The following is a 17,117-nucleotide window of genomic DNA, read 5'->3' on the forward strand; positions in this document are numbered from 1 at the left end:
CCTACACTGCAACTATATTGGAACTACAAGTCCCAACTTTGAAAAGGCCTTCATCATGAGCAATGTGCCGTTTCGACTGTGAATCACAAAATGTTAACAATACTAGAGGGTAACTGGGCACTAATAAGGCAGAACAGTGTCAAACCCAACCCAGAGGCACTGGAGGAAAGTCTCCAAATATTCAACAATGAAAAATTCATTTTAAGAACACCCTCAGCTAAGTTTCTGCTCTTCTTCAGTCACAATTTCCCCCAGGTTTTCATTGCTCATACAGACAGCTTCAATGAAAAATATCCAGCCGAAAACACCAGAGACCAGGGCCAGGATTCTCCCCTACCTGGCATTCTCCGCACCTTTAGGGGCTAGGCCCATGGCAGAGTGGTTGGCGCCCCGCCGACCAACGCGAACGGCCTTTGGCGCCCCGCCGACCGGTGCCACGGCTGGCCGAAAGGCCTTCGCCTCCCGGCGTGAGTCCGCGCATGCGCCGGAGTGTCAGTGGCCGCTGACGTCACCCCAGCACATGTGCGGTGGAGGGGGTCTCTTCCGCCTCCGCCATGGTGGAGGCCGGTGCAGCGGCGGAAGTAAAAGAATGCCCCCACGGCACAGGCCCCAATCCCGGGATCAGATCCCCCCCCCCCCCCCCCCCCCCCCGGGATCAGATCCCCCCCCCCCCCCCCCCCAAGGACCCCGCTCATGCAGCCGGCACCAGAGATGCTCTGATTCCTGTCGGCCTGTCAGTGGCGGGACTTCGGCCCATTGCGGGCCGGAGAATCACCGCAGGGGCCCAGCTTTTCATTATCTAACTCTACCACTCCACTGCCTCTATGCTGTCAGTCAACTTTATTCTTCACCCGGTCTTGCATGAGCTAAAGATTGCTCTAATAAAGGGCAGGCTGAAGCTGTTGCATTTAGCTCCAGCACAAAGCTCAAACAGTCACCAAATCCACCATCCTCTTAGCCGTGCCAACATTTCAGACTAAACTGGACTGTTGACAACCATGGCATCCTATTTGATCACAAAATGAAATTCTGACCTTATACCCTCCCCATCATCCATATTTACCATGGCAAAATAGATGGCCCAGTACCTATCTCAAACTAGTCTATCGTAAAAAAAATCATCAATGCATTTGCCAACAGACACCTAGAGATCATTCAAAATTTTGCTGCCACATCTCATTCCACTCCAAATTGGACCTCAATTTGGAAAAATCTAAACGTGTAGAATTACAAGGCAAGACATCAAAAGGGAAATACAAATTCCTATTTCTTGTTCCCATGAGCCAGCAGAATATTGTGGGCTATAACGAGAATGTATGCACCAGGTGCTGAATTTTGCCTCCTCCAAGCACCCATTTAGCCATGATACCATACCTGCAAGTGTCAGAATCTATGGAGTCATTGTCCGGGGGGGAATTAATTTTAGTCAACCATATGCAAATGGTCATTCAGAGCACAGTTCATCAAAGAGGAGATTCTGGTGGGCAGGGAAGAGTAAGAAAGGAAATTACCAGTTCATAATGCAGTGTTTAATGTAACAGCAGAGTGGCCACTTGTATGACGATATGCTCGAGTCCCCAAGTCATCCTGAAGGGAGAACACTTTTTTTCTTCAAATGGGATAAAGTTGGATAAGGATGCGCTAGAAAGCTGGACTTAGAAAGGGACAGTTTGGAGAAGGTTGCAGTTGACTTTAAAAATTCCTTTTTGCTGTCTTGCTTTGCAATTTCACACATTTAATTTTTTTATAAGTGAATAAATTCTGTTCAACTCAAATTCCTATATTGCACCTTCCTCAAACACCGGAAACACCACTCTGGTAGCACTAGCTTCCGATGGTTACTGTGATGTGGCAGCAGGAAACACGTTTGAACCGTGCATTTCAGCTCCACCGACAAGATGCCAATTATCAATGTGGCAGCAAGGTCGTGCATGCCTTTTCATGTGGCAACAACCTGACCCATACACAGCCTGCAAAAATCCCCAAGCCCCGATTAAAAAGGACGGAAGTCACAGGAAGTTCCAAGTGATCCTTTTAAAACAAGACAGAGAACCAACAACTTTATTCGACATGACCCTCGGATCCAAACAAAGCAGCAGGAATATCTCACAGGAGGAAGCACAAAGATTGCAATGCAAACACAGCAGTACAACTCTGTCACATCATGAAGTAAGAGACGTTTCTGTTTCATATCCGATTGTGTCTGGCAGAGATTGGATCAAAGCTTGACAAGTCAACTTTAGCCTCAAAGTGCTCTGAACACATTTGAGCCTCAGCACAAACCACAGTGACATTTCATGAAACAATATGTGCAGCAGATCATATTCGAGGGGAGGGGGGTTTTGAGTGAGGTCCTATGGGCATCAGCAGCACTTTTCAACCTGACTGTCCAGTGAAAACGCAACAGAACAGCAAAATGAAAATGCAGGGCACTTTTAGAGAACAATCCGCACAGGCTACACAAGTGGGCAAAGTGAGTTCAGTGAAATCCAACACTGATGGAGTGCACTGCATAGTAGGAAATAAATGCACACAAACAAAAGTATAAAATGAGTGGCACTTAATTGGCAGAGGAGGGCTGCGTCTGGAAGTGACCCTCTTTCAACAATAATAATAATCTTTATTGTCACAAGTAGGTTTACATTAACACGGCAATGAAGTTATGTGAAACGCCCCCAGTCGCCATATTCCGGCATCTGTTCGGGTACGCAGGGAGAATTCAGAATGTCCAAATTACCTAACAGCACGTCTTCCGGGACTTGTGGGAGGAGACCGGAGCACCCGGCAGAAACCCACGCAGAGACGGGGAGAACATGCAGACTCCGCACAGACAGTGACTCAAGCCAGGAATCGGACCTGCAACCCTGGCACAGTGAAGCCATAGTGCTAACCACTGTGCTACCGTGTGGCCACGGTATCAGAACAACATGGAAGAACAATTCAAAATGCAGCTAAAATACTGGGATTTGTGGTCAAAACAGCAGAGGAGAATTATCCAAGAATTATGCTGGCGGTCTGTAATGCTCTGGTCAGCCTGTGTTCACAATACTGAGTTGCAATTCCGGCACACAGAAAAAAAAGCCATATGAACTGGATGGGTTAACAGAGAGGAGAAGCATGCCTAGTGCTGCATGTAGAAAGGATACATGCCACAAGGAAATATTGGAAAAGGTTGACCTCCACAGTGTAGAAAGATGGTCTGGATGAAGAGACGTGGAAATCACATTAAAACAAATACGAAAATGGCTAAGTCCAAAATTCAACTTCAAATTTAGAAGAGAGATTGACAGTCAGATATCTATCTATTTCAACTGATGGGAAATGGTTTAAGAATAGGTATACTGGTCAGTTCAGTGATATGAACATACAGAAATGATGGGAAGATGGGGCCGGATTCGCCGACTCTCTGCACTGGAATCGTGCCCGGCGCAGGGGTGAAGAATAGCCGTTCCGGCGTGACGGCGCTTCCGCGATTCTCCGCAGACCTGCCAGTGGCGCGCGCACAATCGACTCGGTATCGGTCAGGGGCCGTTGGAAGAGGCCCGTGCCAATTCTCCACGATTGACTGGCTGAGGTCCCCCCCCCCGGCGTGGTTCACATCTGGTACCACCCGGCAGGAGCTCAGACCCGCGGCCGCAGTCCTGGTTGGGGGCGGAGGGAATCTGACTCCGGGGGGGGGCTCAGCGTCGGCCAGGCCTGCGATTGGAGGCCACCACGATCTGGGGGGGGGGGGGGGGGGGGGGGGGGGGGGGGGGGGGGGGGGGAGACTACCTTTCTCCGCGTGGGCCCACTGTGTGGCGCCACCATGTCGGAAGCGCCCGCGCCAAAGTGGGCCACCGCACCCTGCTAGCCCCCTGGAAAACGGAGAATCACCTCGGACTAGAGGAAAAAGTCCGGAGTGATTCTCGCCCATTTTCCGGCGGGCGTGGGGACTTAGTCCCCAAAAGGGAGAATCCCGCCCATGGTGTTTGTCCATCAAGATGGTGCCAAACATCACAATGCCTAGAATATCACAACTGGACACGCCATAATTTTGCTTTTGAACTGGGATAACGAGTGTCAGTGAACCACTGAATCATGATAAGTATCACAAATAAATCCAATCATGAAAAAAAAATCACTTTCCACTGGAGGAGCTTGTTCTGTCTGAGGGACTAAAGTTGTTTAACCCTCAATCAGGGAGGACACGAATATCATACATCAGTGATTATTTCTGTTCTTGAATAGTGTTCAAGTTCACATAGGAATGTAGGACTTTGGAGCAGGAGTAAGCCATTTGACCTTTCGAGCCTGCTCCGCCATTCAATCTGGTTGTGGTCTCAACTTTCCGGTCCACAATCCTGAGCCAGATCAGGAAACGTTTCAGTTATTTATTTTTTTGCCGAAGATCTTAGAATGCTATAAATAGGCCAGCAAGAATTCTCGATGACAGGAGCCAGAAAACCGTCATACTTTACTGTCATAGCTTAAGCATCACATATTTGAAAAATTTAATTGCTCAAAGGCTTGCAAATGAAACAGCGATGGATGTTTTCAAACAGGAGAGAAAGGGAACATGAGGAAATACTTGGTCAGCCAGCAAGTGGGCGACGATGAGGCATCATCATGGGCAAAAACACATGGGTGGAGTCCTGCACTGCTGGAAAGATGGGTGTCAGCAGCTGTGGGTGAATCTAAAGGTTCCCCCCCCCCCCCACCACCACACACACAAAGCACAACCCGCACCCTTCACCAGGGCACTGGTTAAGCTCATGGAATGCACAGAACCATTAATCAAGTGAAGCCTTTGATTACATCATCTGACTGAGATCACGCTCCTAAATCAAAGCATTTCCCCACTTGTGGGAGAAGCACACATGTAATCAAATGCACATTTGCAAGACCTCCTGCATGCGGTGACATGCCTATATTGCCAAGCAGCTCAACAGCCTCTCAAAGTCCACACCATCTGCTTTTGTTGGTTGATTCTGGAGCACTTTACTGTCAGTTCATGAACATTACAAATTAAAATCAAAATTTGACAAATCTCAATAACTCTGCCGTAAGTTAGCAGAAGCATGAACTGCCTGCGGCACTGAGGACCCAGGTTCGATCCCGGCCCTGGGTCACTGTCCGTGTGGAGTTTGCACATTCTCCCCATGTCTGTGTGGGCCTCACCCCCACAACCCAAAGATGTGTAGGTTAGGTAGATTTGTCATGCGAAATTGCCCCTTAATTGGAAAAATAATAATTGGGTACTCCAAATTTAAAAAACTCTGCCCTAAAATATAATTTTACACTTCAGCTGGATCCCAAGCCAATTCATTAGTCCCTGCTACTGTTTCAAACTTCTTGTGATGGATTTTAAAAAACAATATTCATTTACATTACCCAATTATTTTATTTTCCAATTAAGGGGCAATTTAGCAGTGCCAATCCACCTAACATGCACATCTTTGGGTTGTAGGGGTGAAACCCGCACAGACACGGGGAGAATGTGCAAACTCCACACGGACAGTGATCCAGAGCCAGGATTTAAACCCGGGTCCTCAGCGCCGCAGTCCCAGTGCTAATCCTGCGCCACGTGCCACCCCCTCGTGGTGGATTTAATACCAAAGACCACTTCAGGTAAAATGTTAAACAGAGCTCTGTCTCGAAGCTCTGGCAGATATTGAAGATCCTACACCATGATCCTATGAAGAGCAGGAAATTCTCCTAATATTCCTTGCCAACATTCCTTTCCTCACCAACACCATCAGAAAGCCATTAATTAGCCATTCACCTTGACGTTTGTGCATTTGCTGGCACAGAGTTTACCAGCAAGACAGACTTTTGCACAAATAATTCACTGCACAAAGTGCTTAAAGGCATTTTTTTTAAATACGCAATATATTTTGTTATTAACTTAGTCTCCTGGTGCTGTGGAATACTGCCTATTTTATATCAGCAAGGGGATTTCACAACACTGAAGCAAGAGTCAAAGAACTTGGGTGGACAGCGAGAGCCTTCTCCCACGGATGGAGGTGGCTAGCACGAGGGGACATAGCCTTAAATTGAGGGGTAATAGATATAGGACAGAGGTCAGAGGTGGGTTTTTTACGCAAAGAGTGGTGAGGCCGTGGAATGCCCTACCTGCAACAGTAGTGAACTCGCCAACATTGAGGGCATTTAAAAATTTATTGGATAAGCATATGGATGATAAGGGCATAGTGTAGGTTAGATGGCCTTTAGTTTTTTTTTTCCATGTCGGTGCAACATCGAGGGCCGAAGGGCCTGTACTGCGCTGTATCGTTCTATGTTCTATGTTCTATGTTCTATAACTACACACGTGGAAATCTGCATTGTTTGCAGGTCATCATTTGCAGGACCATCACAAGCTGGCGTGGACCTTGCATGATCTTTTGGGAGCCGGAGATTAAAAACAAAAACCCTCAACTTGGCCACAGCCTCAGCTGCGGTGACATTGCTGCTTTCCTCAGGAAAGTCTGGAAGCCTCAGAGGACACAGCACCACATTCTGTCCACCATACACCTGTGCACATATTCTGATCAGTGCAGGGCTATAACCCATATGAAACACAATCTATCCCTTCAGTGTTGAACGGAGGAAAAAGGCACCCAGGCAGAAGAGCAGGTATCTTCACTGCCATAACCTCCCCACCAACCTCAGCCCCCATTCAAACAACCAGGTCGAACAGCACCCATCATTCACACCCCTTCTCCACTCAGCACACACATTGTTTCTTTCTTGTTATTAGTAATGTGCGCTTGACGTTTTTGTCTTCTAACTTAATAAACCCTGCATTTAATAAAACCTGACACAATTATAAAAATATCCCCACTCCCACAACAAGCGTTTCCGTGGCAGCAGCAGATCGACATAGCTTCTTGAACAAAAGCAGCCCCTTTCGCTCCAGGCACCCTCGGCTACTTTCCAAATTGCAGACTGCAAATTTCAAAGATCACGCGGTGTCACAGTGAATGTAGCAGATCCTTTCACAACCTAATACCTAGAAATATTTGCTAAGACACAATCTCACAAAGCACTTGAAAGTGGAAGCCTGCCAACAGGATAGCAGTTTTTATTAAAAGACCATGGGGGTCCAATAGTAAACAAAAAAAATACAATTTAAAAAGCCAAGGGAAGCCCCAGTCTAATCTGCCCTGACACATTGTGTGTATGCACGTGCATGAACCCACACCCCTACCCACTTGAGGGAATGGAGAAGTTCTTAGACAGAAACTGGACGAAGAGGGACAACTTGGGAATTTCCAAATCCACAAACCAAGGAAAGACATTGGCTCCCTCTTTCCTCAAAAGGAGAAGGATATAAGAATACTATGTAGTTTGACACCGAGCTACAAGGCTTCATCATTTTCTCCGTTAATGGACCGAGTGATGGTTTCACTACAATTTACCGGACAGTAGGGGTATCGGTGATGGGCAAAAGGTGCTCACCAGCCTGAGTACTGTCCATTGAGTACTTCCAAATTCTTTAACATGTGGGATTCAGAGACAGGCCTTAGGCCCAGCAATGATGTTCAAATGCTCAAATAGCGGGCAAGGTTAAAATGAATCTGTCTCAAGTCCGAGTGCAGACGCAACCTGGCCAGAGATGGGTAGGAACCTGGTGGCCATTCTAGCATTCTCCATGCAGCAATTCCCTCATCTCACAAAGGCAAGCAGAGGTGCCACACTTGCCAAGTGAATACAAAAGCACCTCTCTCCTGCGCTTCCCAATATTTAAATCAGGGCCACAAGAAGCTTGGGAATCCATGGCACCGAGGAGAATTTTGAGAGAGGTGGGGAGGAAAACAAATCATAAAAAAGGGTGAAGAGAAAAAAAAAACAAGCGCTACCAGAGATGTTAACACTGAAAAAGTAAATATTTAGCGACAAGAGGTTTGTCTGCTACACAACATTCCAGTCTGCTGTGTCAATAGGAAGGTTGCCAACAGTCCACTTAAATCAACGTCAGATCTTTCGAGATGCATGACCTTTCAAAACCACCAGATTGGAGCAGAAATTAAACATGCCGACCAGCAGGAGCTTTTGTGACATTAGAGATAACTTACCAGCAATTAACTTTGACTGTTTATCCTCCTTCACCTCAACCATGTTTTGCACAGTTTAGAGTTTTAAATGGGACTGCAGTTTTAAGTTTACTTCTAATAGAACCATAAAATCTTTACAGTGCAGAAGGGGGCCATTTGACCCACTGAATCTGCACTGACTCTCCAAAAGAGCACCTACCCTATCACCATAACCCCACCTAATCTTTGGACACTTAGGGGCAATTTAGCATGACCAATCCACCTAACCTGCACATCTTTGGACTTGGAGAAAAGGAAACCTATGCAGACACGGGGAGAGTATAATAAAGATAATCTTTATTATTGTCACAAGTCGGCTTACATCAACACTGCAATGAAGTTACTGTGAAAATCTCCTAGTTGCCACACTCCAGCGCATGTTCGGGTACACTGAGGGGGAATTCAGAATGCCCAATTCACCTAACAAGCACATCTTTCAGGACTTGCGGGAGGAAACCGGAGTAACCGGAGGAAACATACGCAGAGAATGTGCAGACTCCACACAGAGAATGGCCCAAGCCGGGAATTGAACCCGGATCCCTGGCACTGTGAAGCAACAGTGCTCACTGGGCTACCATGCCGCCCACAAACTCCACACAGTCACCAGAGGTCAGAATCAAACCAGGTCCCTTACAGTGAGTCAGCAGTGCTAACCACCTGTACGAGTTAGTCCCATTTCACACCCAATAACGCCCACTGATAAGTTAATTTTCTCCTCAACCTCCTTAACACAAGTTTATATGGACAAATATAGTGTTTCTGACGTGCAACATTAGGATGTCTTGATCAGATCATTGTGTATTCTGGGGAAAACCTATTGAATGGTCCAAAGTTACCCAACAAAGTTGGCCAAACAACCTTCATCTTCTACAGCAACTCTGGTTTGTTTGGTTTAGTATTGCATCTTATAAAAGGTAAAGTCGCCAGTGTCCCAGATGACCATAGGCTGCTTTCCCCTTTGAGGGAGAGTGCTAACTGGTGGTGATTTAACCTGAGGGTCAGCAGACCTCAGACGAGGGGCAAGGTTGAGAAGGCGAGGCCTTCATAGATAACCTCAGCCAGTATGGGAACTGAACCCAAGCTGCTGGCATTGCTCTGCATCACGATCCAGCTGCCTAGCCAAGTGAGCTGAAAGGGCAGACCAGGCCTCAGTTGACGTCTCAGTCAAATGAGGCTAGATCTTCTAGTTTCAGAGGTGGGACTTAAACTCTCAACCTCTTGGCTCAGAGGAAAGAATGCTACCGACTGAACCAAAGCTGACACATGGAACTTCATCGCTTGGTATTAGTCAGTTAACCTACAGGTTAATATGCATCTGCAGGTGTGTGAACATTTAGTAAAGTTGGGCAGGAGGGCTGCCATTTAAAACCACAAATCAAAGTCAGTCAATGGTTCCATTTATATCTAATGCACCACAGCAGCAAATCTGTTGAGACACCAAAAAAAATCTTATCTCGTCGGCAGTCGAAACAAACAGGAGACAAATTCAGGTCAACTTACCAAACCAACCAGCTAGCGTAGTTACAAAGTGGGACACTAAAGCACCAAGTCATTTGCTCAAACATAAAATTTGCTCAAGCCTTGCTCAGCTCTGCTATTCAATCTATCCCTCCCCCAGAACAATCCAACCCTTGTTGTATCTCAGGGAGTATCCATTACCTACAGGGCGAATGCAGTCCTCAGCTCAACAAACATTGGGACAATTCCTAGGTGTCCGCTCTGTGCAAAAGCATGCCCCACCAAAGTATTCTCCTTTCTTTGCTTGTGCCGGGCTGCCAGCTGGCGTTCTAGACCAAGTACAATAGGATTCAGTCATCTAAATCAGATCTACTCATTTACCTTACTTGCTAACAGAGCTTGCTGTGCACCGGCTGACCGCTACCTTCATCCACTAACAGCGCCGCGCCCCAAATGTAATTCACTGGGCACAAAGCAATCAGGCACGCCTGGAGGGCAATAGGCCCCATTGTAAATGCAAGATGACGACACATACTGAACAAGAGACAAAGTAATGGATGCGGCCTATTTTATTTGCAGTTTCTTTGCTACATTAAAGCTGAATGTTGGGTACACAAATCAGTGACTTGCTTGAATTCAATTTTGAAGTTATGTTACTGTTAACGTGAATTTATATAGTGTCTTTAATGTACAGTGTCACAAAGGGCTTCACAGGACCATTATCTGACACACATTTGTAGTGAGTCAAACAAGGAGATATTAGGACAGACGGCAGGAGGTCAAAGAGGAAGGTTTTAACATGTGTCTTAAAAAGAGAAGAACGGTGTAGAGGCAGAGAGGAAATTCCAAAACCTTGGAAGTCTGAACACATGGTCACCAATGGTGGACCATAGGAAGTGGGCAGTGTCAGAGGAATGCAGAGATCTCAAAAGACTGTAACGGCAGGTGCAGAAGTAGTTTGGGGCAAGACCATGGGGAATGAAAATGCTAAGACGCATACTTGTAAGAACCTGGGGTGGAAGTCTCCGACCCTCCGCAGAGTTGGGGAATCGCCCGGGGCCAGCGTAAACCCCGCCCCTGCCATGGCCGGAATTCTCCGCCACCCGGGAATCGGCGGGAGCGGGAATTACGCCCCGCCGGTTGGCGTGCCCCCCGCAGCGATTCTCCAGCCAGCGATGGGCTGAAGTCCCGCCGCTGACAGGCCTCTCCCGCCGGCGGGAATTGGAGCACCTCTGGTGTCGGCGGGATTGGCGGCGCAAGCGGGCCCCCGGAGTCCTGGGGGGCGTAGGCCGATTGGACCCCGGGCGGTGCCCCCATGGTGGCCTGGCCCGCGATCGGGGCCCACCGATCGGTGGGCGGGCCAGTGCCGTGGGGGCACTCTTTTTCTTCTGCCGCCGCCACGGCCTCCACTATGGCAGAGGCGGAAGAGACCCCCTACCGCGCATGTGCCGGTGGTGCCGTCAGCGGCCGCTGACGCACCGGCGCATGCGCGGACCGGCAAAGGCCTTTCGGCCAGCCCCGAAAGGCTGTTGGCGCCGGCCGGCGTGGCGGAAACCACTCCGGCGCGGGCCTAGCCCTTAAAGGTGCGGAGAATTCCGTACCTTTGGGGAGGCCCGACGCTGGAGTGGTTGGTGCCACTTCGCTACGCCAGGACCCCCCGCCCGCCGGGTAGGGGAGAATCCCGGCCCAGAAGCCTGTGTAGGTCAGTGAGCACAAGGGTGATGGGTGAATAATATGATGAGAGTTAGGATACAGGCAGCAGAACTTTGGATCTGAAAAGGTGCGCTCCAGAAAATCCCCTAACCTTGCATGGTTGCATTTGCTATGCCAGCCAGGAGGGGAACCAAACTTTTCAGCAAAGCTAGTCTTGCAGGCAAGGACCACACTGGCACAGATCTAAATCACAAAACGTTTTCTTCCAGTTTGGCTAAAAAATGCAGCACAACAACATACGAAGGAATTTTGATGTTCCTTTCTTCAACTGGAGCAGAAAGCTTATTCAGGTCTTTAAAGCAGGAGGGTGATCCAAACTGTGCCACTTCAACCATTCAGTGGCATCTCAGAAACAACAAAGTGCACGGCAAACGTGCAATCAGCAATGAATTACGGGCAGAGCATCTACTTACTTGCATTCGCCTGTACCGTTCTGATGAGTTATACAATTTCCTCTAGAAGCAAAACATGGCTGAACGGAGTTATGGCACTGTAATGCTGAAAGAAGAGAAAACCTCTGTTAGAACAAATGCAAAGTCAGCATCTCTCAGATTACATCCAAATATTACATCCTACCGAAAGAAAATCAACTTTTAACATGCACCTTGAAATTGCAACATTGGCTGTTTCTAGCACTCATACAATAGAGATTGTCAGAAATTCAAATGATCCTTTTAATTGGGTTCCAGAAAGAGAATGTGGGAACATTCATTGTCTGTTTTTTTCCTCAACAGTAATGGCTTCCTTTAATATAGCACCTTTAGCATAGTAAACAGTCCCATGATGCTTCACAGGAGCATCACCCTACAATAATCGAACAGAGAAGTTTCTAAGAGTTTACAGAGATTGCGAAGTGGAGCAAGAATAAAAAATCTAAAATAGAAATCCACTGTTAGGTCAGAAGCCAATGTGAGTCAGCAAGTAGAGGAGTGAAGCATCAATGAGATGAAGTGCATGTTAGGATTCAGGAAGCAGAGTCAAATTAAACTGCCGAAAATTGGAAAAGTGTTTTGTCACAAAGAAGTGCCTGTATTTAATTTAAGTAAAATCTAGATCCAGTTAATGACTGCATTCCTTCATTGTCGACACTTTCTCACCAAACACAACCATAGTTCTTTCCTTGGGTTGATCAACAAAAATAATAACATTTGGGGTAGTTCAGCAACATCATGGAAGTCTCAAAATGAGCACCGTCTGAATGACTGATGTTTTCTTTTCTATAATAGGAGAGTACACTTGATGTCCAGGAGCAACAAGCTGGGAATTCTATGGAGTGTAACTTGCCTCCTGACTTTGCCTCCACCATTTTCAAGGCATTTCAGGGTGGCACGGTGGTTATCACTGCTGCCTCAGCACAAGGGACCTGGATTCAATTCCGGTCTCATCTGACTGTGTGGAGTTTGCGCTTTCTCTCCCTGTCTGCGAGGGTTTCCTCCGGGTGCTCTGGTTTCCTCCCACATTCCAAAGATGCGCAGGTTAGGTGGATGGGCCAGACTAAATTGCCCCTTAAGTGTCCAACGGTTTTGGTGGGTTTATTGGGCAACTACCTTGATGGTGGCCTCCAAATCCTCAAACTCTACCATCTTGAAGGGGTAGCAGGGACATGGGAACACCAACACCCGCAAGTCCCCTCCAAGTCAATAAATACTGGCACAGCCAGTGATGCCCACATGCCATGAATGAGTATTTTTTTAAAAAAACATACACAAAATGTCAACATTTCCAGAACTTTTCATTCCTTTTTTTAAAATACTTTTATTCCAAAACAATTCAGATTATCACATAAAAGAACGTGTCAATGAAAGACCAACATTGATTTTTTTTGACAAAATAATCACAACCCTAAACTCCTCCCCCCTCCCAACTCTGCCATCCTTGTTGCTGGCCATGAACAAGACTTTAAAGAGCATGATGAATGGCTTCTACCTGGAATAGAACCCTTCCTCTGACCCTCTAATGACATACTTAACTTTTTAAATCTCAGAAACTCTGCCACGTCCCCCAATTATGCCGAGGCCTTGGGTAGTGCCGACAACCTCCATCCAGGCAAGACTCGCCTCCTGGCTATTAGAGATGCGATGGCCAGGACATCAGCCTTCAACCCTTCCAGGAGCAGCAGTGAGTCCAACACCCCAAGGATTGCCACCAATGGACATGGCTCCAGCCTGATCCACAAGATCTCCAACATAGTCTCAAAAAAAAGGAAACCCAAAACTCAAACAACTTAGGGCAGGGAGGAACATGTGTGAACGGTTCACCGGCACCCTCAAACAACGCTCACACCTCTCCTTTACTCAGGGGAAGAACACACTCATGCAAGCTCTAGTCAAGTGTGGCCGATGAACTATTTTAAACCGTATCAGACTCAACTTGGCGCAAGGTGAAATTCGTCCTGTGCAAAATCTCACTCCACACCGCTCCCTCCAGCCCCAAGCCCAGTTCCTCTTCACACTTCCGTTTTACTTCCTCTAATGGTGCTCTCCCTGTATCCAACATCCACCTATATAGATCAGAGATCTTCCCTCACCCTATCTCATCTCACGATAGCATCCTGTGCATTAGTGTAGGCCCGGTAACCAAGGGAGCTAAGACAGTTCCTTACGAACAAAGTTTTGCGTGCGCCTGCATACACCTAAACAAACTCCCCCTCGGGAGTTGAAATTTCTCCACTATGTCCTTCAGTCCCACAAACAAATCTCTGAACCTCTCAACCCACTCCCTCTTCCAAATCTTATACATCCCAGAGGGCACAAACCTTTAGTTCTAACAAATTGCTGACAGTAATGACATTGCCCCAAAATTAAAATGTTGCCTAAATTGGTTCCAAATTCTTAGAGATGCCACCACCACTGGGATCGTAAAGAACCTGGCCGGAGAGAATGGAAAAGGGGCCATAACCAACGCCCTTAGACACAAACCGACACAGGAAAACTCCACCATCCACCCACACCTGGGCTCTAGCTTCTGCATCCGCCCTTGCATTTTCTCAATGTTCGCTGCCTAGTAATAGATCAGATTTAATCACGCCAGATCTCCCGATTGCCGCCCTTTCTGCAGGAAGGCTCTTCAAATTCTGGGAAGTCTTACCCACCCAGACAAAGGCCAAGCTTAACTTATCAACCCTAACGAAAAGAAGATCGGGAGACACTGAAATACAAATAAGAACCTCAGTAAAATGTTAATTTTGACCATCTGCATTCTCTCCACCAAGGACAGCGAGAGGGTCTCCCCTTCAAATCCCCCTTCACCCCCTCTACCTGACTAGCCAGGTTCAATTTTTGCAGCAAGGCCCAGTCATGAATCACCTGAATCCCTAAATACCCAAACCGAACCCAGGCAAGCCTAAACAGCAGCCTCACCAAATCCGCCTCCTTTCCCAGGTGCCCTTCCACCACTCCCCCCCCCCCCCCCCCCCCAAACAAGGGAAACCCAGCCAACCTATGCATTACCTTATCCCACAAGCAAAACAGAAAACACCGCGCCCCCCCCCCCTCCAAAAAAGGTAACCTGCCATCGGCCTCTCCCCACTCTACTTTGCTACCATTAACTAACTTACCTGCTACTTTTTGGTGATGCCCAAAAAGAAAAGAAACAAACAAGAAAAAACAAAAACACCCCTTTTCCCAATCCCTCATCAGATATGGTACATACTGGGAAGAACGAACCCGTTCCCCATTTTGATGAAACAAGCAGCTCCATACGAACATGGGAAGGAAAAAAATGAAAAACATGATAGCAAAAACAGAGACAAGAAATATGAACCTGTAAAATTCAAAACTCCATGACATCCAACAACCACAAACTGATCTCTTCCTCTCCATTTTTCCCTCACAAAGTCATTCGCTTCCTCCGGAGTAATAAAATAATGGTCTCTGTCCTGGAACGTGACCCGCAACCAAGCAGAGTACACCACACCCTGCTCTTGTCGAGCACTGCCTTGGCCTGCTGAACCCAGTTCATTGTTTTGCCAGTTCTGCACCGATGCCTTAATAAATTTGGATGGAATGGCCCGCCCATCTACTCGCTCAGGTGGCCTCCAGCCATTTTAAAATCTGCTCCTCGTCCAGATAGTTATGGAGACGGACTATGACTCCCACGGTGGATCCCCAAATCTGGTTCCTGTTGCAACGACCGGTTGGCTACCTAGAGAATGTTCGCAAAAAATCTCCCCCACCAACTTCCCGAACTTCTTCGCCACGTACTCTGCCTTCAATGCCCTCTGGTAACCCGAAAGTCCTCAGGTTCTGATGCCTGGATCTGTTCTCCTGGTTGTCCACCTTGGCCCTCAGTACCTTTTAGGCCTCTACCAACAATGCCACTTCTGCTCCAAAAGGGACAATCTGGTCACTGTAGTCTGTGACTGCCTCCTCTACCTCCCGAATCGTCCTGCACACTAATTCCAACCGCTACTCCGTCCAATCCAAAGTCACGCAAACAAGTGCCACTGACACCTCAATCGCCTTGAACAGGTCCTCCAACATAGCCAGTCTTTGCTTCTGGAATTCCCCCGTAAAGAATTCACAAACTTTTCTGTTGTCCACTGGGAAGGCATCAATGACATGGAAGGCTCCGCCATTTTCTCTTCCACTCCACCAAGATGGCCTTGAGTCTGATGTGAGACCTTTATTCGACTTCAGTCTCGTGTAGCATCATGTGGACATCCCATACCAGAGGAGAAACCATTGAACTTCAATTACTCCGCCTTTCTTCCCAAAATTGGGCCCGTCCACCGTTCACCAGGCAAAAAGGGCCAAAAACCAATCTCCAAGCAGGAACCATCTTGTGTGCGACCGCTCACCTCGTGGCCGCCACCGGAAGTGGCTGCCATTTCTTAACCCAGGGGCCTTGCCGCAGACCAGCTAATGAAGAGAGGGGCAGTGGAGAAAGAGACAGGACAGTTAATTGCTTCCCTATAGTGAGAAGAGAACAATGAGATGCTAAACCGCCTTGCGCCAATCACACATTCCAAGCGCATTGTGGAGTAATAGCGCCAGAGGCTATGGTGCAGTTGCCTTTTTGACCCTTCTTATCGTGATATAGCAGAAAAGAGAAAAGACAAGTCAAAATGAGGGTGGAGGGGGAGTTAAAACATAAAGTAGCAAAATAAAGAATACGATGTGACAGCAAATTTACCATCACAGTGAAGGGTCACAGATCATAATGAAGTGAGCCTAATTATTTTTAAATGCTAGTTTCATGTCACTATTTCCTGTCTGGCCTGCACCTGATTTGCATCAACCAAGCAAGCCAGATTACAAAAACGTATGTAAAGGAGACATGAACGGTCTATATTAATATTTACTTTTACTCATTAGAATTTCAAATGAAGTGCTTTGAAAAATAGGACTTTCTTTTTTAAGGTGCAGAATGGGAGTAGACATGAAATCTAATATGCTGCTCAATGCTAGACTGCTCTTGGGAAGATTGCACATGAACTGCTGGACAGATGAAGCTTTGTCAATAACTCAGCTCGCCTCAGCTCGCCTCCCACTACTCCACAAACCCATTTGCCTCCTGAGCTGTATCCAGGGGAACTGGTTGGAAAGGTCAACACATACATGACAAATCACTGCAAGAATGCTCAATGCTTACAATTTGGACAGCAGGAAGACAACAATATGCAATTTTATCTGATGCACAGATAATCACAAACACTTACAAAAATGTCAATCTTTCTCTCTCTTTCTCTCTCCCTCCTGCAAAGAGAGCGAAGTAATGCTTCAATATCACACTGCATGACACTTATTCTGGTAGAAAACAATGCCCAGGTGCAGTGGTTAGCACTGCTGCCTCACGGCACTGAGGTTCCAGGTTCAATCCCGGCTCTGGGTCACTGTCCGTGTGGAGTTTGCACATTCTCCCAATGTTTGAGTG

At 47.2% G+C, this 17,117-nt stretch overlaps 1 protein-coding gene across 2 annotated transcripts in view; it reads right to left on the bottom strand.

Annotated features, from left to right (window-relative positions):
- The window catches only part of LOC119964926 (neurogenic locus notch homolog protein 2-like), a 183,311-nt gene that overhangs the window by 134,911 nt on the left and 31,283 nt on the right, over window positions 1–17,117 (bottom strand). For both annotated transcript variants that reach the window (XM_038795110.1, XM_038795109.1), the window contains exon 2: window positions 11,657–11,741. In XM_038795110.1, coding sequence (XP_038651038.1) covers window positions 11,657–11,741 — 85 coding nt within the window. The remainder of the gene's footprint in view (window positions 1–11,656; window positions 11,742–17,117) is intronic.

Source organism: Scyliorhinus canicula, chromosome 4, assembly GCF_902713615.1.
Source record: "Scyliorhinus canicula chromosome 4, sScyCan1.1, whole genome shotgun sequence".
In the NCBI taxonomy this organism is placed as follows: Eukaryota; Metazoa; Chordata; class Chondrichthyes; order Carcharhiniformes; family Scyliorhinidae; genus Scyliorhinus; species Scyliorhinus canicula.